This window comes from Plectropomus leopardus, chromosome 4, assembly GCF_008729295.1.
Source record: "Plectropomus leopardus isolate mb chromosome 4, YSFRI_Pleo_2.0, whole genome shotgun sequence".
NCBI classification, from domain to species: domain Eukaryota; kingdom Metazoa; phylum Chordata; class Actinopteri; order Perciformes; family Serranidae; genus Plectropomus; species Plectropomus leopardus.
Window position 1 is genome coordinate 18405166 of NC_056466.1, and position 23956 is coordinate 18429121.

At 40.8% G+C, this 23956-nt stretch overlaps 3 protein-coding genes across 4 annotated transcripts in view; all 3 read left to right on the plus strand.

The window, feature by feature from the left end:
• The window catches only part of tmem131l (transmembrane 131 like), a 37702-nt gene extending 23488 nt beyond the window's left edge, over window positions 1-14214 (plus strand). Inside the window, exons 10-34 of one of the 2 annotated variants that reach the window (XM_042484565.1) lie at window positions 414-472; window positions 555-660; window positions 794-896; window positions 1146-1290; window positions 1477-1647; window positions 1736-1802; window positions 1913-2036; window positions 2152-2221; window positions 3147-3256; window positions 3407-3476; window positions 3670-3803; window positions 4033-4175; window positions 4310-4496; window positions 4767-4952; window positions 5373-5522; window positions 5625-6180; window positions 6292-6404; window positions 6622-6791; window positions 7224-7430; window positions 7605-7683; window positions 8225-8331; window positions 8467-8599; window positions 9498-9568; window positions 9765-9898; window positions 13813-14214. In XM_042484565.1, the coding sequence (XP_042340499.1) occupies window positions 414-472; window positions 555-660; window positions 794-896; window positions 1146-1290; window positions 1477-1647; window positions 1736-1802; window positions 1913-2036; window positions 2152-2221; window positions 3147-3256; window positions 3407-3476; window positions 3670-3803; window positions 4033-4175; window positions 4310-4496; window positions 4767-4952; window positions 5373-5522; window positions 5625-6180; window positions 6292-6404; window positions 6622-6791; window positions 7224-7430; window positions 7605-7683; window positions 8225-8331; window positions 8467-8599; window positions 9498-9568; window positions 9765-9898; window positions 13813-14106 (3689 nt within the window). In that variant the 3' untranslated portion in view covers window positions 14107-14214. Of the gene's footprint in view, window positions 1-413; window positions 473-554; window positions 661-793; window positions 897-1145; window positions 1291-1476; window positions 1648-1732; window positions 1803-1912; window positions 2037-2151; window positions 2222-3146; window positions 3257-3406; window positions 3477-3669; window positions 3804-4032; window positions 4176-4309; window positions 4497-4766; window positions 4953-5372; window positions 5523-5624; window positions 6181-6291; window positions 6405-6621; window positions 6792-7223; window positions 7431-7604; window positions 7684-8224; window positions 8332-8466; window positions 8600-9497; window positions 9569-9764; window positions 9899-13812 lie in introns of both variants that reach the window. The other variant, XM_042484564.1, reaches the window with a different exon arrangement.
• A 649-nt stretch (window positions 14215-14863) lies between these two features.
• On the plus strand, window positions 14864-19039 carry LOC121941713 (toll-like receptor 2). Its single transcript, XM_042484566.1, is given in 3 exon segments — window positions 14864-15304; window positions 16045-17136; window positions 17139-19039. Coding segments are annotated over 2 exon segments (2394 nt in total). The 5' UTR covers window positions 14864-15304; window positions 16045-16053; the 3' UTR covers window positions 18450-19039.
• Window positions 19040-21791: 2752 nt separating this feature from the next.
• Window positions 21792-23415, plus strand: LOC121942683 (protein PERCC1). Its single transcript, XM_042485961.1, is given in 3 exon segments — window positions 21792-22350; window positions 22452-22592; window positions 22594-23415. Coding segments are annotated over 2 exon segments (840 nt in total). The 5' UTR covers window positions 21792-22350; window positions 22452-22466; the 3' UTR covers window positions 23308-23415.
• The last annotated feature ends 541 nt before the right edge of the window (window positions 23416-23956 follow it).

The following is a 23956-nucleotide window of genomic DNA, read 5'->3' on the forward strand; positions in this document are numbered from 1 at the left end:
GTAACAAAGGAGTCTAAAGATAAAATGAAATCAGCAGCATTAGTGTATAATTACTATAGGTAGTTTTGTCATGATTGCTCACACAGGCTTGGTCCCGGTTATTGAACCACATCAGCAAACAAAATTAGTGTTTCTAAGAACTTGTTACAGCTGTTGTAGACATAATTGGACTATTTCTGTCAGCAGCAGGTGGTGGCTTTGTGTATAGTCTCGGTATAACTTTTTTGTGAAACAGGATGTTTAAGTGTTTAGGTCATTTTTTATTTTCACATAGCTTTACTCAAGAAATCTGTCCCTGTCTTGACAAGTAGGTTTCAGCAAGTTCTCTTAATGACATAAAGGATGTAAGGGGGGCCTTTCTATAGCTGACAATATACTTATTTTACTTGTCTGACCTTTTTTTTTTTTAATAGGCGAACCAAAAATAGGAGTTTATATGTTAAATTCCGGAGGCAAGAAGCTGTATGTAAAGGTGAGTGTTTTTATTTGTTTAGCTATATTGAGTCTTATAATTGGCAATTTACAGGCTTTGATAAGATTATTTATCTCCCCAGGACATGCAGGTGCTATCAAAAGTGGAGGCCAGTCTGGAATTTAATCAGGTTCTTCTGAGACCAGAGGCAAAAAACTTCACTAAAGTGGCTACTCTTGCCTGCAGAGGTGAACACTTATTTCAATTCAAAATTGTTTTTTCTCAATACACATCATATCTTCTGAAGGTAACTGCGTTTGACCCAAAGATCCTGGAATATATACATATTTTTATCAAAAACATTTTTGCTTCTTATTTCAGGTTCAATGCCAGGCCACGGAGGGAAATGCACGAATCATATCAGTTTAAAAATTCTGGGAAACCAGACAACCTTCAGCTTCCCTGGACTACATATCACACACAGGTAAATGTTGAAGCCTTTTGCCATTTTACACTCAAGTAGTCCTAACCATTAAAATTAAAGCAAAGCTTAAATGGTTGTTTTTATGGAAACACTGCAGTTGACAAGCACCTAGAAATGTGCATGTTTATTGTCTTTATTGTGATAAGTTCATTTCAGAAGTTGTTTGAATGATATAATGCTCAGAAGGTATCATTACTGTGTGATAATGAAAAACTGAGTATTACGTCATGTTGTTGTTGCTTTCTGCAGGAGGACCATGGGGGATTTGTTCAACCTGTTCCAGGTGAAACAAAGAGAAGCAGACCAGGTGGATCTGTGGCTGACAAACTCCCTCCTCCTGCCCCTCACTGTGGTGAATGCCAGCCTCTCACAGAAGCTGCAGGGAATTATGAAGGTATGCACCACTGCCTCGAGTAATGATAGGAGGCAGATCTGATTACATGATGATGAAATGATCAAACATTCTCTTACTGTGTGCCAAGAAAATTCTGACACACTAAACTTTGCCATGTCATAATAAGGATCTTTGATTTCAGAGCAGGATTTGACTTAAATGTCTCTGCTGCCCTCTGTCTGTCAGGTGGTGAACTTCAGCGCTCCACTGACAGTTCCCCAGGGCTGCTGGCATATCATGTCGCTCCAGCTGCTCAGCAGGGCTCTCCCCGTCAACCAGGTGTTCATCCTGAGTCTGGACACTAGCCTGGGAATGACTCTGCACATTCCCCTTTACTTTAGCTCCTCTCCTTTCAAGGTAAATACCATCAGTAGGGACTAGTGTGTTGGGTTGTGGATCAGTATACAGAATCAGATATAGTGATAGATAATGTGTCTGTCAGCAGGGGGAAGTGTTGTTTGAGGCAGAACAAGAGTGCGGATGGCCTTGCCCTCTCAGATTGTCTGAAACTGGTGAGTCATGATGCATACATGACTCGTAATCTCTTGTGTGAGAAAAAAAAGTTATAGTTATAGTTTTTTTTTCTTTTATTAACTTTTAATTGTCTCTTATATCCCGTCAGGTCGTTCAGAGTGGCAGCGTTCCCTCCTCCCCGACTTTTTCACCTCGTCTTGGGCTGCAGACAGCAAACTGGCTGCTGAGCTCTGCTCTCGATGGCAGAGCCACAAAGACAAACTGTCTTGCAGGTCAGTCTTAAAAGCAACACAGAGGTTTCTATTTTAAGTCATTGTGAGTTTTGTAATCCACCACTACGCTCTGTTATTAATTTTAATAATCAAGTAAATCCTTTTGTCTCTTCAGGTGGCCCAGACTACCCGTAGAGACTTCTTTTCCTCTGGACTTTGGTGCTACACCTGTCAATGAGAGCAAGGTGGGCAACACCTAAAGGGACAGTTCACCCCGCAAATGATTTTTTTCTCTTACTTTAAGTGTTTTTTATCAGTTATGACTGTTCTGTTGTGAGTTGCTGAGTGTTGGAGATATTGGACATATAGATGTCTGCCTTCTCTGTAATATTATGTAACTGGATGGCATTCAGCACGTGGTGCCCAAAGTGCCAAAAAATACATCTCAACAGCAATGTCTCTTTCACAAAATCATGACCAGGTTATTCAAGACATTCCACAGACTTTGCTGGGAGCAGTTTCATTTAGTAGCTATTTGCTTTCTACCGAACTACACTAGCTAACTGAATTACAGCACAGAGGGAAGCATGCATCTACTCATGGCCGAGGGGCACTTGCTTGTGACAGAGCGAGAATGCCTTCCTCTGCAGATGAGCTGTAATACTGGTTATCTCAGTGGTGCAACGAAACCAAGCAGTAGATGTAGACTTCCTTCTGCATAGTTATACGATTGGCAGGTTTAGTTTGTTGAAAGAAAATGGATCCTAAATAAAACTGCTCAAAACAAGGTCTGTAGATTATCTTGAGTAACAGGGTCTGGATTTCTGGAAAGAAACGTTACTGTTGAGATTTGAAAATGTAGTTTTTGGCACCACAAGCTGAGTGACATCTATGTCCATTACATTGTAGAGAAGGCAGACATATCTCCAACACTCGGCAACTCACACCAAAACAATCTAAAATGTCCACTAGAGGGCTGTTGTCGAGATATTGACCCTAATCCATCAAAAACATTACTAAATACCCAAATACACCGTTTTCTAGTTGTAAACGCTGGTTTTGGGGTTTGAACACTCCTTAATGACTCCTCCCTAAAAATTATAGATATGTACATGTTTTTTAGGCTGGACTGTTGTCTGCAGCAAATGACACCTTTTTTATTTGTTTTAGGTTAAGACGTTCACGCTGAAGAATCCTTCTTCTTCAGTCGTGTCTGTAGAGATCAGAATCCTCTCGCTGTACCCTGCCCCCCTGGAGGCTCTGGACCTTCTAACCAAATGGTACGCTGTCAGTATTATATGTTTGAAACTGAGTAGAATTATCCCTCTACAGTTGTTTTCTGCCTTGGCTAGTTGGATTGTTGTATTGTGTTGCTCCAACATATCCCTGGAGTTGATTTTTCAAACTATTTTCTCTGTTTTGATTTTCAGGTTTAATATCAGTCCCCTCTCTGTCAACATCAGCACTACAGAGTTTTCTCTGTTGGCTTCTCTCCCCAAGGTAAATCCTGAAAACGCTCCTGGCAAATAAAGTTGTGGCACTGTTTAATCTTTTAGTGTTTACTCGTTGATTTTTGGCTCCCGAAATGTAATACTTGTCCAACTTTCTTGGTTACATAAATGCATGGCCTTCACTGCCATTCTTGTTTTCCCTCCAAACCGTAATTCCCCTCTTTCTGTGTGTTTGTGTGCAGGGGGGTGAGAGTGTGGAGGACCTAACAGGGGAGGGTGTCCTCCGTCTGCTGCTGCAGCCCTGGGAGGCCAGAGAAGTTGCTGTGGTCTTTACTCCCTCTGAACACAAACCCACCACCACCATTCTCATCATCAGGTACTAAGTCCAAAATATGTTCTCAGGTTTCTTTCAAAAACACAGGAAAAAACCTACTGGGCAAGAAATGTCTCGCAAACTGGAAAAAAATAGATAGTAAATGATATGATAATATAGATAACAGGAACACTGTTCATTTTGTATTGAAGCGTGTTTTTATGAAGCATGATAAGTGCAATGTCAGCTTTAAGAAACATGGTCTTTGATTGTCTTTTTAACTGTGTTTCAGGAACAACCTGACAGTGTTTGACATGATGACGGTGCAGGGCCACGGGGCGAAAGAGCTGCTCAAAGTCGGAGGCAAACTACCCGGCCCAGGAGCTTCGCTGCGCTTCAATGTTCCTCAGTCAACTCTAATGGAGTGCCGCGATGGTGAGATTAATGTTTAAACGTAATATCACTACATGGCTGTCAAGTAATAACATTAAACAGTACATATTCACTTTTAAACAGAAAAATAAGGATGTTAAACAAACGGCTAAAACGTTACTGCTTGTCACTCACAGGCCTGCGCACCAACAAGCCTCTTTTTGCTATCAGAAAGAGTTTCAAGGTGGAGAATGCAGGAGAGCTTCCTCTGACAGTCATGTCAATGAACATAAATGGATATAAGTGTCAGGGGTTTGGCTTTGAGGTGTTGCAGTGTCGCCCCTTCAGCCTTGACCACAACACCTCCTCTGAGATCACCATCGCGTAAGTGGAATTATAGCTTGCTTTATTGGTTTACAGTGGATTTCTTTGTATCTATGTTCTTTGTGTTATGTAGTTTTAGTTGCTGTATGTCGGACTCATAGGCAGTGCCCACATCCGTTAAGTCATTTTCTGCTTTCTCTCTTCCTCTTTTATGTGTTTATGCAATAAATCCTAATTGCAACCATCCTATTCCTTTTTTGTTCTCTTGTTCTAGCTCTTGCTCTTCCCATTTTTTTGTCTCTCATTGTCTCTACCTGTCTGTTTCCTCAGCTTCACCCCTGACTTCACCTCATCCTGGGTGATCCGGGACCTCACCCTTGTGACATCACGCGGCACCTCTTTTCCTTTCACCCTCAATGTGACGCTGCCCCATCACATGTTGCCTCTCTGCGCTCAGGTGGTTCCCGGCCCCAGCTGGGAGGAAACCTTCTGGGTGGTCACTCTCATTTTCACATGGTTTGTATCTTTAAAGTTATTGTTAATAATAAATACAGATCCCCTCCTAGAGAGACTTAGTAATTATCTGTGTTGAATGTTTTGCACAGTTTTTTCACAAATAGAAATTTTATTGAGATGCTACAGGTCTTTAGTCACAACTACTTCTTTTTCTCAAACTGCTCTCTGTTCTTAACATGTAACTAATTAACACAATAAAAAAAAAACACAGCCACAATATCACTCAGAAGTACAATGTTTTATGGATGGACCAGGAGCAGAATATTGGTCCTCTACTGATTTCAGTAGGATAGTTTCAGAGAACAAAGATTATTCTCATACTAGTTGAATTATTTATGGTTGTAAGACTTATTTTTTTTTAGTTTTGGGGTGTGTGTTGGAAGTGTTACACATTGTCTTTTGTATGTGTTTGCCTTTCAGCTTCTCCCTGTTTGGTGTGTGTCTGATGGCCTTCCATCAGGCCCAGTATATCCTGAGTGAGTTCTCCACACCCAGCATCAGGAGCAACCACAACTCTGTCCTGTCCCGGGATAACGACCCTGTCAATAATATCACACCCAACGGAGTAAAGTATGTCCAGTGTTTTTCAATAGTTTGGATGCACAGTTTAGAGACTGTGAAATACTGCAAATGGATTAAAATACTTGTCAATTCTGTGTCTTTTTTGTGCAGTAAAACAAAGGGCAGTTGTAAGAGCTATGTGGACACCTGTCACACCTCAGACAAAGGTAAGGGCCGTGGCTCTCCAGCTTTGGCCAACAGCCCCGCTTCACGTCCGCAATCATCATCAAAGAGAGGCTCCTTAACCACCCCGTCCCAACCGCAAAAGAAACACAAGGTTTCACTCTATTACACCAAGTACAAGCCGAGTTCGTCCACAGCAGCTCCTGGTGCTGTCATTATGGATGAGGAGCATGAAGACCTGACACCGGACCCTGCCCTGACCCCAGACCCCGATGTCTGCAACAACAATGAACCAGCTTTCATCAGCGAACTGGATAAAAAGACATCAGCAGACTTTAAAGAAGATGCCCTAAGCACTGTAGAAGATAAAGTACCAGCAGCTGTTATGTTTCCCATGGAAATGCCTGCTGGTTTCCCGGATAACGTCACAGTGGGTCCGGGACCTAGACCCGGCCTGTTAGTGTGCAGTCCTGTAGAGAAGAGCTGCACTGAGCGCTATACAGAGAAGATCGACTCTGAGAAAAGGGACAGATCAGAAATGGAGGTAAGGAAGGTGCTGAAATTCACTATGCCTGTATTTTGTAAAATATCCAAACCTTGTAATTCTTCTTATTTAAAAATAACAACCATATTTACTTTGTTTCCTTCTGCCTAGCTGAGAGAAGATGGCAAAGGCCAGAAAAAGAAAGCACAGAATGCAGAGACTGGCCCTGCATCAGGAAATAATAAGGGAAAGAGGAGTCGCAGGAAGACAGAAAATGTCTCCAGGTAAACCTCACTGTATCTATACTTTAATCCATGAATCACTTTACATTTATTCTGATATTCCATAATAAAGTATCACTTGATACTGGTCTTTGTTGTGTAATGTTTAAAATGTGAACAAAGAGCATCAAACAGCATTGAAACTAAATATGACAAACAGTGTTATAGAGCACCAAACAGGAAGGCATCATGTGTTGTTTCTGTCTGATTACTTCCCCAGTGCTCCTGAGCACAATGTGGTAGTGATACCAGAGAGGGAGAAAGAACCTGATTGGAAAACGGGGGACCGTAATGTCAGTGGGCCCCGCAACAGGAACCGCTGCTGCAACAGCTCCAAGTCAGAAGCACCAAAGCCTGGACTGGGTGTTGAGAGCCCCCTCAAACAGAACGGTGGGCATCCCGCTGACCTTGCTGTCACTAAGAATGGGAATTAAAAGATTTTGTTGATACCATTGCCATAAGAAATTCTGCTTATTTTCTGCTGTTTCTACCTTCATTTGAATTCATCATTTTTCAGACATTACAAGCAGCACTTTTGTCATATTTCGTAGTGAAATGAAGGCACACTCTGAACCATGTCTGTCTCTCCACCATGATTCCTTCTTGAGTTTCAGACACATTATTTTGCAATGTACAACTGTTATAAAAACAGACAGGCACCAGTGAAATGATAGGATCAACTCTCTCTATGATTTCGATGGATTGGACAAATTGGGACTGGTTTTCGATTCCCGTCCCTACCCGTCACACTTCTCTGCAGCTTTACTTAATAATAAATGAACACTTGATTTTAATCTTACTGGCCTTGTTGATGTCTTTCAGGTGTGTGTCCTTCTCGTACTCGAAGGAAGTGTGCTACAGATCGGCGTGGTGGTGGAGTGTGTGAGTCGGGCTCGGACTCTGGCAGCTCGTCGGGCAGTGTGAGGGCCAGCAGAGGGAGCTGGGGCAGCTGGAGCAGTGCCAGCAGCATGGAGGGAGACAAAGACCCCAATGCCCGAACACATGCCTGCACTACCTCATCTAGAAAAAGTGAGGAACCGTTTTGCACTACCTCATGGAGGAAAACCAGAACTATTAATGTACTATTAAGTTCAGTAATTTTCCTACAACAAAGTGCATCATCAATATGGAAAACAGACTGTAGCTGTAACAGATGAGAAGGGTCAGTTACATAATTTTAACAGATTTGTTGTTTTTTCACAGGGGAAACCATGCAGTACGGTGTCTATCCAGTAGAGAGAGACTGCTACCAGACCATGAATACAAACTATAAGGCTCTCAGGTACCTCAGCAAATACACACACGCTCAGCTGGACAAGAACTGCTTTTAATGATTGAGCCTCCGCAGAAACGTGCCCGAACCTTAGCATTTGGGAGTGATTGGCAGCAAAAGATTAACACTAATTTATAGGTGCATTAATATGGACAAATTTGTTTTTAAAAAAGTCGATGATGAAATGTATGAAATGTGTTCCATATTTCGATTGTGCTGATCACTTTGATTAAATTAATTCCTCAAGTAAAAACACAAGTAAGGAGCTAAAAAACCCTTAAGCATATTAATTGAAAACATACAGTCATGTTATTTATTTTTTCTGTCAGTGTTTCCTCAAAAAAATGTTACTAGATCAGATTTTATTAAAGCTTGTGAATCAGAGGGTAAAAGCTCATGGCTCTGTTTATCCACTTTGCGTTGTGACCAGGCCGCTGAATAAAAATGTCAGATTATAACTAGAATTGTTTCATGAAAATGTAGGAAAATTTTATAACTGTGTTTTTATCCATTGCCGTTTTGACTTATAATTTTTGCATTTTCTGTTTAGCGTGAACAGCTTGTACCGTAAAGACACGTGCCAAAGTCCAGATCCCACAGCACCCAGCTTTGCTCCGAGTTTTGCTGCTGTTGCTGCAGGAGTAGACCGAAACATGGGTAAAGACTTTCATAAATACATACTTTATGTTTGTTAAGGAAAAGCAACTTCTTGAATAAACATCTATCCATGAGCGATCAGCAAAGATGTTTTGTGCATCACTTTTGATTTGTAATGGAAAGTTGCTTCCTCAGACCTGACAGGTCAGTATTTGCCTGAAGAGACGTGGTCGGCTCCATCCATCCCCCTCACCAATGAGTTCAGATACAACACCACCGAAGCTCTGCCCTACATACCTCAGCCAGCAACCGCCGCGTCATACAATGGGTAGGTGTTTGAATCCGGGGTTTTAAACTGATACGTATGTTTTATTAACAGTGAATCAAATAACAAGCTGTAATGTGAAAGGGTTGGCTCTGAATAACAAGTTCAGCACCAAACAGCTGACAGACAAAGTGTTGAATTCCTGCTTATTGCAAAGAAACAAAATCGTTTTTGTTTTATTTTAGTTCATTTTGTAAGAATCGGAAAGTAAAATTTCATCTTTTTCTTAAGCCTGTTTTTTGTTTTTATTTCAGTTAATTAAAATACTTTTAGTTTTAGTTAACAATAACAACCATGTATCCAGTCTATTGTATATATATTATAAAAATCACAATAGTATCATACCTTCAGCAGTTTATTTATATACAATGTCCTACTGTTGCCATTACTTGTACACTGTGTTTTGCCTGCTGCAACTGCTGCACACGCTCATACTGCATATATACTTTTGTATTTATGTCTGCCCTGTACTCTACTGGTTTTTGCTTTTATGGTTAAATACTGGACTGTATCTGCACTTGACTTTTGTGCAGTAACAAAGTTGAATCTAATCTAATCGTGTGGGGTGAATGAGTTAGTGTCCAATCACTAGATAGGTAGATAGATACAAGAAATTACAAAAACTTTATAATGTTAGTCTCCTAAATCAAAATGACTGCTACTGTGGTAAATGTGTGTAATCAATTAAAAACTCTGTTACTTTAACACTACTTCCCCCTTCTGTTTTAACGGTGTACTTAACTGCTAAAAATAGTTTTATTAGCAACATACTATAGATCTGGCATGGTAACTGATACAGGTTTACAGTTTGAATAATTACCTTCCGCAGTAATTTGTCTTTGTGTTTCAGTGTTGCACTTTTATCTGTTCCTGTTCAAACCTGTTTCCTTATTTCCTGCAGGTTTACTTGGAGTAATGCCAACAGTCATTGCAACAATCCCTACACCTACTGTGAGGAAAGCAACTACATAGGTAAAAAAAAAAGAAGACGAGCAGTTTAAAAAAAAAGTTTTAACCTTAATCCAGTTTTTTATTACGATCACACTCTCTACTGTAATTAAACTTGATAATATAGAATAACAACGACTTACTGGAACAATCATTGACTCTGCCTCATTAAAGTTTTGGATTAAAGTTTCAGCATTTGTTCTTTCTAATTATCTCATAGGAAATGGAACCTTTCCGAGCGGTTTTTCTGGTCAGGAGGCCCATAATGCTCACGGCAATCAGAGCAGCTGGAGTGAGGAACAGCCTCAGGAATCGCCCTCAACCTGGGACACAGCAGCCTGTGTGGGCAGCAAGGTAAGCAGTCACAACATTCAACTCAGACTGTTTAAACAGGACCAAGCGATTCGGTTGCTCATCCTCTGCTGCTGAATATTATACATCCTAGTCACGGGAGTAAATTTAGAGCTAGCTTGTAGGGCTGCAACTAACAATTATTTTCATTATCAATCTTCAGATTTTATTCTTGTTTAATTGTTTTGTCCAGAAAATGGTCAAAAATGCCTGTTGTAATTTCATAGAGCCTGCGGTGACATCTTCAGATGTTTTGTCCGATCAACAGATCAAAATCTAAAGATGTTCAGTATGTTCAGACACCGCACACTTAGCCCACAAAAACATAAGCTTTACTCTGGTTCACATATTCAGTTTATATGTATATATGATCATAGAGTGTATAACATTATTAATTGAATGTGAACTCCCATGGTGAGTCCTAGAGTTTGAAGTTTTGGCTGTTGCCGGTTTTGGGTGACAAAAAGAACTGCAGCCAGAAGTGACGATATTTGGATGATAGGGTTTACCTGTAGAGGAGCGAGGGAGACTGTGGTGACAGCTCACAGACAGCACTCATGCCCTTAACTATGCGTGACTTCAAGAAAGGGGAAATTAATTATGGAGACCAAAACTGTTTTCAGTTCCAGGCTGTAAATGTGTTAATTTTCCTGGTAAAGTTGGGCATTTTAACATGGGGATCTATGGAGCCAGCCTCAAGTGGCCATTCAAGGAACTACAATTTCCATGTTGCCGCTTGTGTATAAAATATAAAAGCTTCACATCATCACATCTGCATCCTCAAAATAAAAATGTGTTCCTTATTTTTTCGTCCACCGATGGGCTTCTTTACCCTGGGGGGCCCCCAGAGTCTGGGATTGCCAATATGTCTGTCTCACACTCCCAGCAATGTGTGTAGAGTGTGCTGCGCAAAGACAGAAACAGTTGGGCTTGTTTACCTCATAAATGAAATGAGGGTCAATATAAACATTTGTGTTGAAACACAAAAGAACATTCATTGGGTCTTGAAGAAAAACATACAACTGGGTTGAGAATGATGATTAATGTTATAAGCAAACCGCCTATTTGTGCGTCAAGAAAACTCGTTAGCCATTGGAGCAGAGACAAAAACCTGCGTCCATGGTACACGTCCATACAAAGACTTGTGCTGGCACCTCTAAGTGATCATGTCACCTAAACAAAACAAAAACACTTTGTGCAGCATGGTCCAGCTCAGAAAGAGTGCTTGGAACAGTTCAGAAGAACCCATATTCATTTATTTTCGCGGGTACCCAACACTTGACATTTTGTAATGGATTCTAATTTGGAACGTAGTTTCGGTTCCCAACCCTAATGAGAAGAGAAGTTACTTTTTCCAAGCAATGCATGTTTGCATTTAAATATAGATGTGTAGGATGTGGTTGAAGTTGTGAAATAATAAAAAAAAAATGCAGGTTTTTTTTTATTTAAAATAATGGTTATTTTAAATAGAGAAACAATGAAATATCACTAAATCTTGAATACAACGCTTTGGGTCAGTTGTCGGACTGAACCACCGACCCACGCCGTTGGTACTTGATGACCTGGAAATGTTATTCAACAATCAGGTATCTTTTTCTAGAGTTACTTCAGCACCCTTTAAAATTACAGTCGCATTACTGAAAAGCCGTGCTGTAAACATTTAACAATTACTCGCAGGAAAAAACTAAGAATTACAGTTGCTCACACAACTTTTGAAGAAAACGGGTTATCTCACATGCCTTCATGGCCAGTAGAAAATAGAAAAAAAGGACCAAAAACATTCTTCATGAATTTAAATCATTGAGGACCAAGTTTAACAACAGCAAAGCTAAATGTCTGTTTGCAAACTCTCTCAAAATTTAGAGGAAGTTATCATCTCTTGTACTTTCTCTCGGAGCAGAAATAAGGAACAAGAGCATCTGCTTTAATATACTCAGTCTTGCTGGAAGTGGGTTTTCTTAACTTCTTCATTTACTGCTTCTCGTTTTTTGTTTTTTGTCAGTCTTGCACAATTATGTGTACTTTGAAGGTCAGGACAAAGTATCTCAGTGTGTATTTCAACTCACATGCAAAAAGAAACTTCAACACATTAGTGTCAGAATAATCTGCAGATATATCCTTTATTACTTTTACTTTAGTTAAATCCATTCTCACTGAAGTTGCATTTTAATTGATAGTTGTTTAGTAATTTATTTGCTAGTGTGGTTTTCAGAATGTACAGTCATATTTACTGTTGCCCTCATCACTAACAGTTTATTGACAACTGATGCGATAAATGTTATTTTTTAAAGTCCCGGTGAAACATAAGTTTGAGCGTTTTAATCTTCTGTACGTTGATGTATTTCCCTGTGAAGCACAAGATTTGAGCAGTGCACAGTTACAGAGGGATTTTAATCAAACCCCTGGCATTTATTTGGGCCTCTAAAAAGTGAGCGGGCTTAAAGATTACCATGACACAGAGCCACAGCGGAGTCTGCAGCTGAGTGGATTGTTGGCTCCTCACTCTGTCCTCTATGCTAGATCAGGGGGAGGACGAGGGATGGCACTGCAGCCTCACTGTTTTGGAAATGAAAACAGGTTTTTCGTGCTGATATCCGAACACACGTCTCTTCCTATCTCTTTTCAAGTTGCTGCTTTTGCTGTGTTTCAGCTCGTGTTGCATGTGCTACGTTATGCTAACTACTGTATATGCTAACGTAATATTGATAACAAAGCATCCTTACCCTTTTAAGCCAGAGGCAATCAGAACTCTTTGTTTGTGTCCCTGTGTGTCATTCTGTGTCCTCTCTGTAAATTTGGACATTATGTGGGTGGTTCATTGAAAGCAGTGCTGACAGGACCCTGCATGAGTTCAGTTTTTTCCTCAGCAGCAGTTTGTGGGTAGGATCATTTATCAGTTGATCTGATCAGAGCTGATCAGATCAGATTGATGGATAAGAGAAGCAGTTGCTGCAGAGGCGAATGATTGTAAACTTTTTGACCCAGTGCAATGTTCTGCTGCTCCATCTGTAACAACAGTAAGCTCTGCACTCCAAGAGTGTGGTGCTGTATATAACTGGGGTCATACATCCCAGTAGCACTCTTAATGAATGGTCCAGCTCCAAAAGAAAAGAATCAATACTTGGCAGGCCACCACAAATACATGAATGTGTGGGAAACCCTGATGCTACATGTTACACACATCTCTCCCACTGCTTAGGAGGCAGAAGCTAACACTGCCAGCCAAGTTGCCCTGTAGCTCCTGTCCCCTTCTCTTTCTCTTGTTTTCTGTCTCTCTCTCTCTCTCATGCGCACTGTATTTCTCTTTACCGGCTTCATTGTAATGTTTGTCTGTCATTTTCCCTGACTCTCACTTTCCTTCTTGATGCAGTTTCTTGATTTCAGTTCCGTTTATGCATTCAAACCTCCAGTTTCATTAAAAACAAAACAAACAAATAAAAAATAACAGAGAAGCCAAACGGATTTGGGGGGGGGGGTATTGAGAAAGCTACATAAAATAACTGTCGTACCTGGCAGGTCGTCTTGGGCAGAGAGAATAAAAGCTCTTCCTAAGAGTGTAACAGTACAGCAAGAGACAGGACAGACAAAGCTGAAATGGAACACCATTCACTACGATTCCCAAAATAATGTCTTGCTTTTGCTGAGGATTGAGAGAAACTAGAGTTGGAAGGTCACTTCATTTTAGCAGAAAAGGAGAGACAATTTTTAAAAGCCAAGAAGCGACAGCGAGGTCATCCCTGCATGGAACAGGGACAGTCAAGTGGCAGATGGTAGCAGAGCACAGTGACAGGTAAGGTTAGAAAATGTCATGGATGTATAACACTTAGACACATCTTTGGACAGCAAACAGAGCAACTACACTATCTCACAAAACGTGGCTTTATAGCTGATATTATCTCTCTGTCTGTCCTTCACAGCCATACTTCTCGGGTACCCGCAGCCTCTCCCCCATGTCCAGTCTGTTTGGATCCATCTGGACGCCCCAGAGCCACTTCCAACCTGAGCGATCAGCCCCGATGTCCCCCGTGTCCCCCGTCACCCCACCTCATTCTCCCTTCAGCCGGGAGCCTGAGGCGACATGCGCACCGATCCAGTACTCCAGCTTCAACCCCTTTGGTCCGCACATGAACCTGGACATATGGAACTCTTCCTCCAACCGCAGCTCCAACTCACAACTCTCCAACGACTCTGGCTACTGTGGAGATGTTTGAAATACATAAAACAAAAACAAAGCGGCAGACCTTAACAATAATTGCAAACATATAAAACATTGATATGTAAAAGAAAGGAAATAAAAATGAATGTTCTTTTATCATTAATAGGGAAAATGTGAATATTCCTTCTCTTTTATGTTCCCATTTTCAAATGTTAAATGTTGTGAAAGGTTGATTTGTTGTATATTTTTCTAGATGTTTTGCAGTTTTGATCATAGAAAATAAAAAAAAAAAAAAAGGTTTTGTACTTGAAAAACATCGGTTTTAAATTAATCTGTCGCTACGTTTCTCTTTTTCTGTCTTTTTGACTGCCCTCTTTTACTATTTCTATCACGTTCTGAGCCCTCGGATCCTTTTCATGTGTGCTAATTTTGGTTCCTCTGTCTGTGTTATTTTCCACAAAACACAGGCTAAAAGTTTGTGTCCTATAGCGTGTCCTCTCATTGTAGAAAATGTGATGCAGTGCAATATAGGCTGCGCTGCATGCTAGGAAACGCTATATGTGCTGGTACATCAGCTCATGCAGCTGGTTGCCTCTTTTTTTTTTTTTTTTTTTTTTTTGCTTCTGCTGTTTAGACTGCAACCAATGGTGTGTGTGTGTGTGTGTGTGTGTGTGTGTGTGTGTGTGTGTGTGTGTGTGTGTGTGTGTGTGTGTGTGTGTGTGTGTGTGTGTGTGTGTGTGTGTGTGTGTGTGTGTGTGTGTGTGTGTGTGTGTGTGTGTCTAAGCTCAATTAGAAAAGAAGAAGCACAGATTCAAACCAGCATTTTCCATAATGTAGGAAGAAATGTCTCCCTGCCAGGTTAAGTCCCTGTTTTTGAAACTCCTTTCCCCAAACTTGATCAAACTGATCTTGGTGTGTAAATGAATGATTGTGGGGTTCCCCTCAAAGTCCACAGCAGTTTACAGTCAAAGGATTTCCTGGGCTATTTTTGGGAGTGTTGTTGTGTATGAATTGTGTGATTTCACAGTGAATAGAAGAAAAAAAATGTGATCCATGTTGCAATATTTATAAAAAAAAAAAAACCCAAAAAACAAAAAAACAGCCTTCCCTTGAACCTTCCTCTTCCAGTAACTAACTCTTTACTCTACTTCCTAACATGTTGCAGCCTATAACTAGTGATACAGGAAACATGAATCAGTGAATACATCTTTCTGTCATGTTGCGACTGTGCCGGAGAGGAGGAGACTTCAGCTGTAAGTGACACACCAAGACTCATCAAGATATTTTCACAGTTTTTTCGGTCTTCTCTCAGGCTTTATGGACTGTAGAGTAGACTGTAGATGTCTTAATTAATTACAGACATTTTCAGTGTTTGATTATAGATAAAGTGTAAAATTAAATTTATTACTAACTAAAGTTAGTAATAAATTCACATTTAAATTATTTGTTTTTGCTTTCTATAGTACTTAACACAAGCCATAGAAAATTACTAATTCTGATTGGATGGCAGTTGTGGGTTATTTTGTAATAACTGGACACCTGTGACTCAGGTGTTTGGTGTTTTACTGAAAAAAGACATAAATTCTGTGACTCGCTTTTAACTCCATAATTGGCCTCTTTCCAGGATGCATTTTGACATGTCACAGTGGCAAAATTACAGATCTAAATAATCAAATGTATGATTGCTGTTTTTCATCAGTGACTACATTTACATGCACAAAATATTCTGGGTTCTTTCCCTTATTATTGAAGAAGTCAATATTCCTACAACTGTGTCTCCAAGAAAAAGATCATTTTTATAAGTGTAATTACCCTAAATGTCTTTAGGGTAGTAGCCAGACAGCATCTATTGTACTTACAATAATTATTTGCATTTTTGATAATTTTATCAGATTATGTAGGGGTTGTTTGATAGATATGACTGCATGTATGTCAGTGTCGTAGCCACAGACAACATTTATAACGGCTTTTTTCTTTCCTTTGTGTCTTACAGGGACTTAAGATGAGACTACTCACATTTCTCTCGTTTGTACTTCTGCTAATGCATCAAAGCTTTTCACTCTCCAGACCACAGTGTCACACCTGTGAACTAACATCCTGCAAGTGCTCAGGACAAAATCTGACGATGGTCCCTGTGATGCCATCAAAGCTCATCACTGAGCTTGATCTCTCATTCAACGGACTGGAGACAATAATGGAAGATGACTTGGCTGCATTTGCTAGTTTACGATCTTTGAGCATAAATAACAACAGAATCCAAAAGATCCACGAGCAAGCATTTGTCCCGCTGACTAATTTGGAGAAGTTGGACTTGTCTTTTAATAGACTGGATGTGTTGGCTGCCGGATGGTTTGAGAAACTTTTGTCTCTTCAGCACTTGAATCTCTTGGGGAACGAATATCAGACGTTGGGTCAAGGCAATCTTTTCCAGCCACTCAAGAGATTGAAGACCCTATATTTTGGAGGACCTGACCTTCATTCTCTCAGAAAAAGTGACTTTTCTGGCCTCAGTGGTCTTAAAGAAGTTGTTCTTGATGGAAAGAATCTGCAAGACTACGAAGATGGAAGTTTGAGACAAGTCGGGCCGATTAAATATGTTACACTTGGTCTGAATGGTCCGTTTCAGAGAAGTCAAATGCTCGTAGAAGCTATACTGTCTGATGTTGTACACTCAAACACAATCCTGACATTCAGTGACACCCGGTTCACCAGAGACTTTCACATGTCCCCGTTTAAAGTGGCCAGCACTGGTGGAACTCCAAATATTATTTTTAAAAATGTCATCCTAACGTTCCCAGCTTGTTTGGCATTTCTGAATTGGATGTCAGACTCGAATTTAACCATGTTTACACTTGAAGATTCTAAATTTGTCTTAAATTTGAAAGGTCAAATCAGGTATCCCTTAAAAATGGACAATTTGAAGACTATTGTCCTAAAAAATGTTAATATTCCTGACTTCTATCGCTTCCCAGCCCTGTTTTTCCTGGAACGTTTGCTAAAAATGTTTCAAAAGGTGTCTGTGCTAAACTGCACCTTTTTTGTTATTCCTTGTAAATCCGCTGTAGATTTTGTAAATCTTGAGTATCTCTAGACGTCAGTGACAACTTGTGCACTGATCTGACCCTTAGCAACATGATGTGCGATGGCCAAGGCAGTTTTTTCAATCTGCAAACCTTGAATATCAGCAAGAACCACCTGCAATCAATCAACAGCCAGATCTTCACCAAACTAAATAAACTTAAAAATATTGACATGAGTGGAAACCTGTTTCATAGTATGCCTGAGACTTGTCACTGGCCGCCAAGTCTCAGATACTTAAACCTTTCATCAACAGGTTTAACAAAAGTGACCGCTTGTTTGCCAGTGACTTTACACATCCTGGATCTGTCAGACAACGATTTGACTGTGTTCAACATCGAACTACCTTCTCTCACAGAGTTATATATCTCTGGCAACAAAATCAGTCATTTGCCTGTTGGAGGTTTATACCCTAGTCTTGCATTTCTCTCCATTCAGAACAACGACTTGCATATGTTCAGCAGAAAAAGTCTAAATGATTATAATAATCTGAAGCGTCTGGAGGCTGGTGCGAAGACATATGTCTGTTCATGTGACTTTGTAGCGCTCATGACAAGCGATTGGAGGAATTATCAAGTCTCAGTTGTAGATGAATTCAAGTTGTACATCTGTGACTCCCCTGACACCGCAAAAGGGGAAAGTGCGGTAGACGCAAGCTTGTCGGTATTTGAGTGCCACACAGCTTTAGCGTTTTCTTTACTCTGCTCAGGCATCCTGTTGGTGTTTCTGCTCATCGCAGGTTTGTGTCACAAATTCAGCATTTTGTGGTACATGAAGATGACCTGGGTGTGGCTGAGAGCCAAGAGGAAGCCAAGGTTAAAAAAAAGAGAGCTTGAGTATGACGCCTTTGTTTCCTACAGTGACATGGACTCTGGCTGGGTGGAAGCACATCTGGTCCCAGAGCTGGAGCAGGGCGAGCCTCCGTTCAAGCTCTGCCTCCACAAGAGAGACTTTGTTCCTGGAGGCTGGATTGTGGACAACATCATGGACGCCATTGAGAAAAGTCACAGAACTCTGTTTGTCCTTTCTCAGCATTTTGTCCGGAGTGAGTGGTGCAAGTACGAGCTGGATTACACCCATTTTAGATTGTTTGACCAAAACGATGACACAGTTGTGCTGATTCTCTTGGAGCCCATTGACAAAGAGACCATCTCAAAAAAGTTCTGCAAGCTGCGGAGAGTCATGAACTCCAGGACGTACCTGGAGTGGCCTGATGATGATGGCCAGATCCCCAGGTTCTGGCACAATTTGAGAACAGCTATTCAGAGACCTGAGACTGAAAATGGAGACTATTTACAGCTTGCAGATACAGAACTTTAATTTAGTGTTTTGTTTCAGCCTCAGCAATAAAACCACAGAAAAAGTGAAGTGAATAACATCCATCACTTCGTTACAATGCAATGCTCTGCTGGAAAACCTTGGGTCCTGGCATTTATGTGCATACCACTAAATACACACCACACACCCAAAAATTGTTGCAGACCAACTAATGGTAACAACGCTCCCTAATGACGGTGTCCCCCAAGCAGGACAATGCGCCACTCTGCATCACAAAAGCTGCTCAGGAATGGCCTGAGGAACCTGACGAAGAACTCAAAGCATTGACCCGGCCTCCAAGTCCCCCTGACCCAAATCCAATTGAGCACTCATGGAGCATGCTGGTACTGTACCTCAAAATCCACAGAACTCAAAGGATCCACCATCATTGCCCAGGACATCCACACAGGTCATGTGTCCATGCCTCTACAGGCCAGAGGCCCCACCCTGGTACCAACACGTCCCACAGATAACCAATCGGATTGTTCATTCATTTTCTGTAACCACTTGTTCTCGTAAGGGTCGTGGGGAGCCAATCCCAGCTGTCATCGGGCGGAAGGCAGGGTACACCCTGGACAGGTCGCCAGACTACCGCAGGGCCGACACATATAGACAGACAACCTTTCACGCTCACAGTCACACCTAAGGGCACTGACAGAGAAGCGGAGACCCCGGAGAGAACTAATGTGAGAACATGCAAACTCCGCACAGACTCCCACGCAAACTCCCACGGACCAAACCCCACTCCAACGGGTTTCGAACCAGGGAACCCTCTTGCTGTGAGGCAACAGTGCTAACCACAACACCACCGTGCCGCCCCAATTGGACTGTCATCTGGGTAATTTGGTGGCCAGTTTGATGCTTTGAGCTCTTTGTCACATGCCTCAGGCCATTCCTCAGCAGTTTTGTGGTGTGGCATGGTGCATTTTCCTGCTGGGGGGCCACTGCCATCAAGGAGTACCATTGCCATGACAGGTCTTACTTGGTCTGCAACAATATTTGGGTAGGTGATGCATGTGACTTTGCATCTACATTGATACAAGGACCCAAGGTTTCACAGAAAAACATTGCATTGTAACAACATGATCAAAACTTTTCAGTTCAGTGGTGTGGCTCATTAGTGTATACATGTGATTTCTAATCAAAAAGCTTGTTTCTGAAAAATTGATTTAATGTTGTAGTTAGTTATTTTATTATATACTCTAAAATTATTATTCACTTAGGAAAATCTGTGTGTGTGTGTGTGTGTGTGTGTGTGTGTGTGTGTGTGTGTATGTGTCCATGTGCTTGTGTGACTAAAAGAGTGTGTAATTCATTGTCAGGCTCTTGAGTGCTGACATATTGCCGCTATTGATCTTTAGTCCTAAAATCAACACAGAAGCCTGGATACTAATGACAGGCAGGCCAGGGGAGTCAGGGTGTTCTGATAACACACAAAACACACACACACACACACACACACACACACACACACACACACACTAACACACACTAACACATAAACACACATTAATGCTCAATGTGCACATATAAACAGAAGCACATGCACATATTTACAGAGTTACAGATGTCTGTAAAGGTCGGTAAAATGTGGCGAGGAGCAGAACTTAATCATTGTGACTTAAAATCACTGAATTATTGCTTTTATGACACATTATATACATGTGCTTAAATGCTATGCATACACTATAAGTTATCTCTATTCTGTTATCTACAGTTAAGTAAATCAGCATGACTTTATCTCCCAAAAGCAAAATGGCACTAACAAACATTGTGCTGCTCAACATTGTTCAAATCAACTGGTCTTTATTCTGATTTTAATAAACATCTCAGTGATTGTATTGATCCCAAATATTTCTGATTAAACGCAAATACATTTAAAACTGTAAAAAACATATACAATATTTTTATTTGATAAAATAACCTAGCTGTAAAAACATGGTGTCTTGTTTTTAAATACTTCCGACTCATCTTCAGTGCTGTTTTCTAGAGCTTATAGATAACGCATTTGGTAAGTCTGCACTTATGTATTTAGATTTGTAAAGAAAGAAATATGAAATAATAATAATAATAATAATAATAATAGAATTAACTATCTTTATTTGAAGAATTTAATTTTGTTTGTTATACACACCCCAAATTAAATACATTTAAAATAAAAAATGACACTTTCCCCGCAAGTTAGAACAGCCTTTGACAGAAAAAATCCTTTGAAAAAATAGTTTTGTCTTTCTATAACTTAAAAGTTAGTTTTAGACATACATTGGGACATTTGGGCAAAATAGACTATCCAAGTTGTGTTTTGGGATGTTACCATCATCCTGCAGACACTGAAAATCTAAGGGTAATATTCTATATTCTCCTTATTGTCAGCAAAGTAGAAGACCAATACCAACATTTAATTGATCCTTCTAAACACCTACTGCCTGAGTAGCAAAATCTTGTAGAACCTTTTCCTCTGTTTCCCAAAAACTATTAGACACATTATTGAGCCACACTTTCACCAGGTGACATGTTCCTTTATTACGATAAAAAACGAGCACCTTAGTTTATTTTGAGTCAATCCCACATACACTGTTCTGCTGCCTTAGATACTCACCAAGCACCAAATGTGTATTAATCCACAGCTGAAAGTAGTCCCCAGCAAACACATGTATTATATTTAGCCGTGTTTGAGTAACAGTTGCAGTGCCTAGCTGTTTTTTTTTTTTTTTATCATATGTTTGGAAAGTCAGACTTAACTTGCTCTTGGGGCCAAGGGCCATAGACAGTAGAGAGAGAGGGGGACTACTACATTTGGTCAAGCGTTATCTTTTAAACTGACCTTTTCTAGGCTCAATATGTTGAAGTAAAATAATGCTTGCAGCTCTGCAAAGTGCTGATCTGCTCATCTGGAGCAGTTTGTTGCTCGAGGGCATTTAATGCTGCTCTAAAACTGTATCTTTTGACATCTGCATTTGTCTTCCAACAGCCTTTTCTGAGTTTTTTTTTTTTTTTTTTTTTTTTTGTTTGTTTTTTTTAGCTAGTTGGTCGCAAGTTTGAGTCGTTTCTCCAACACAGCGGCTCGGTCACAAACATTCTTACAACTAAACAGTACACTAAAATATGCTTCTGAAAGCATTTGAGGCAAGAAAAAGGCTATACCGTAACAGATACATATTTGATCAGCGCTGCCTAGTTTGAAAATTTGACCGGAGTTCACTAGCAGTGATTGACATGACTGACAGCTGCAATAGGCTCTGATTGGCTGTTTACCTTCACATCAGAAGCAATTCAAAGTGGGAGGGGAATTATTTTCTGTCCTAGACTATCTGTTTCATGTATTGTTAGGATGTAATGACAGTTTTAGCAAATATAACAAATTATTTTTACAAAAGTTACCAACTGCTGCTTTCCCGAACATAAGGGTCATGTTCAGAGGAGAGCCGTGTCCGAGCAGGCTGTACTGTATCTCAGTCTGCTGATGTCAGTTCAGACTGTTCCCCTTTAGAAGTCAAAACAGCATGTGATTTGATTTTATGCTCTTTTATCCTTTAACTAGCCTGATAACAGCGACGGAAAAAAGCAATGATGTCTGTGTGTGTTTGTGTGTATAACTACTCTCCATCATCCCCTAGCAGAGGATCCATTAGCCTCGGATCCCCTCTGCGGTTGCCCAGTGATAAAGTAAACAACGTGTGTTTGGCCAATCCGGCATGCAAATATTTGTTCTGGAAGCTGCCTCATCAGACAGGAGACACACACACACGTCTGCAGCCGTGTGCTCAGGTATATATACACTGACAATCCTGACGGGCCAGTATTACATATGCACACACACAGACAGAGAAGAGGATCCATCAGTGACCCAGAACGAACCTCTCCCTTGATTTCAGCACAGATTCACCTGAACCTGGCAGCGAAGGTAAATTAACTTAAACCTTTTCAGTTAATTTATGTTTTTTAATCCTTGCAACAAACTGCTTAGTATTTCATTCTTTTTCTCCTCTGTAACCGTCTCTCCAGTGTTAGTGAATCAACATGGCGGCAGGCGTCATCAGAAGCTTCCTCGTCCAGGCCCCGACTCCGCCCTACTTCCCCCTGATGTTTCAGCACTCTCCATGCAAGGAGGATGAAGATGTGGAGATGCTGGAGGCAAAGCTAGAGGGAGAGGGAAGATGATGAAGAAAGAGAGGTAGAGGAGGAGGATGAAGAGTCTGAGGCTCAGGAGGAAGAGGAGGAATGTTTGGATGAGGTTTTCTTAAATCCCGCCACCTACGCTTTGGACGTGACCAAGCAGCTGCTGAGGTTTGCAGATCTCATCAGCCGTGACGTCCAGCGGTATTTCGGTCGCTGCTCTGATGATCAAGAAGCTTGTGACATCTACAGCGACTCTGTGTCTGTCACGACCAGCGGACGCCTGCGTTATTATGACGACCTCCTGAAAATTGCAAGAGCAGGAAGTCCAGGAGAGCAAGAAAGCAGTGCGGCAACTTCTGCTGGTGATGAAGGGGTTGCTAAGGGCAACAGCGGTTTGGGGCCCCTGGCTGAACTGTTCAACCACAGGGGCCCAACTCAGGCCCGCAGCCGACCAATGATCAAGCGGCATCTCCCACTCAGTTTCTGGACTGAGCCGATCCCCTGCTGCTCTCTGGTCGTTTTCAGCAACACACCTGACGTCATGCACAAAAACAGTGACACACCCTCACAGGACAGCACACACACAGACGCTAACACACACATGCACTACAACGTGCTCCCACATCACAGCACACACGCCCTCGACAGCACTCAGCCAGACTTCAGTGACCTGCTGGCAAACTGGGATCCAAACCCGGAGCTCACACACACACTGACAGAGAACACACACATGCAGCATTAAACAGAGCAGCCAGCTGTGACTTACAGCTTTATTAATGCCCTTTTAAACGCTGACGGATGCCTGTAAATAAAAATAACAAAAGAATATTAATAAAAATAAGCAAATCAATATGTGTCATGCAAAGTTTGGCATTTCATCACTGCAGCTTGTCATTTATGTGATCTTTGTTTTGAAGGGTCAGTTCACCCAAATTTCTTAAAGTTTCTAAAGACAAACATTTTTAAGAAATTCAACAGTAGGTATGTCTAATTACTTTTGCCACTGACCATTCATATTATTAATATACTAACAATATAAATGTTTTTAAACATTTGAAAATAGCTTTGGTCTCTGAATATACAGTCACAGGTACAACTCGCTGCTGACATTTGACACAACTTTGATCAAATTCTGATAGCCAGTGACCATCACTTAATGCAGACTTTCAACATTTTATATATCATATTGTAGCTGATTATTTTGTCTATTAACTTTAAGAATGGAATTCCAATAACTCTATTTAATAATGTTTTAATATACATTTATTCCACAGACCTTTTTTTTATTATAATACTAAATTGTTACTCTCTCCCAAAAAGTTAGTGTTTTTCAAATGCTTCAACATAGTAGACGAGTGCAGGTCAAGAAAGCAAACAATTTGATGTTACGT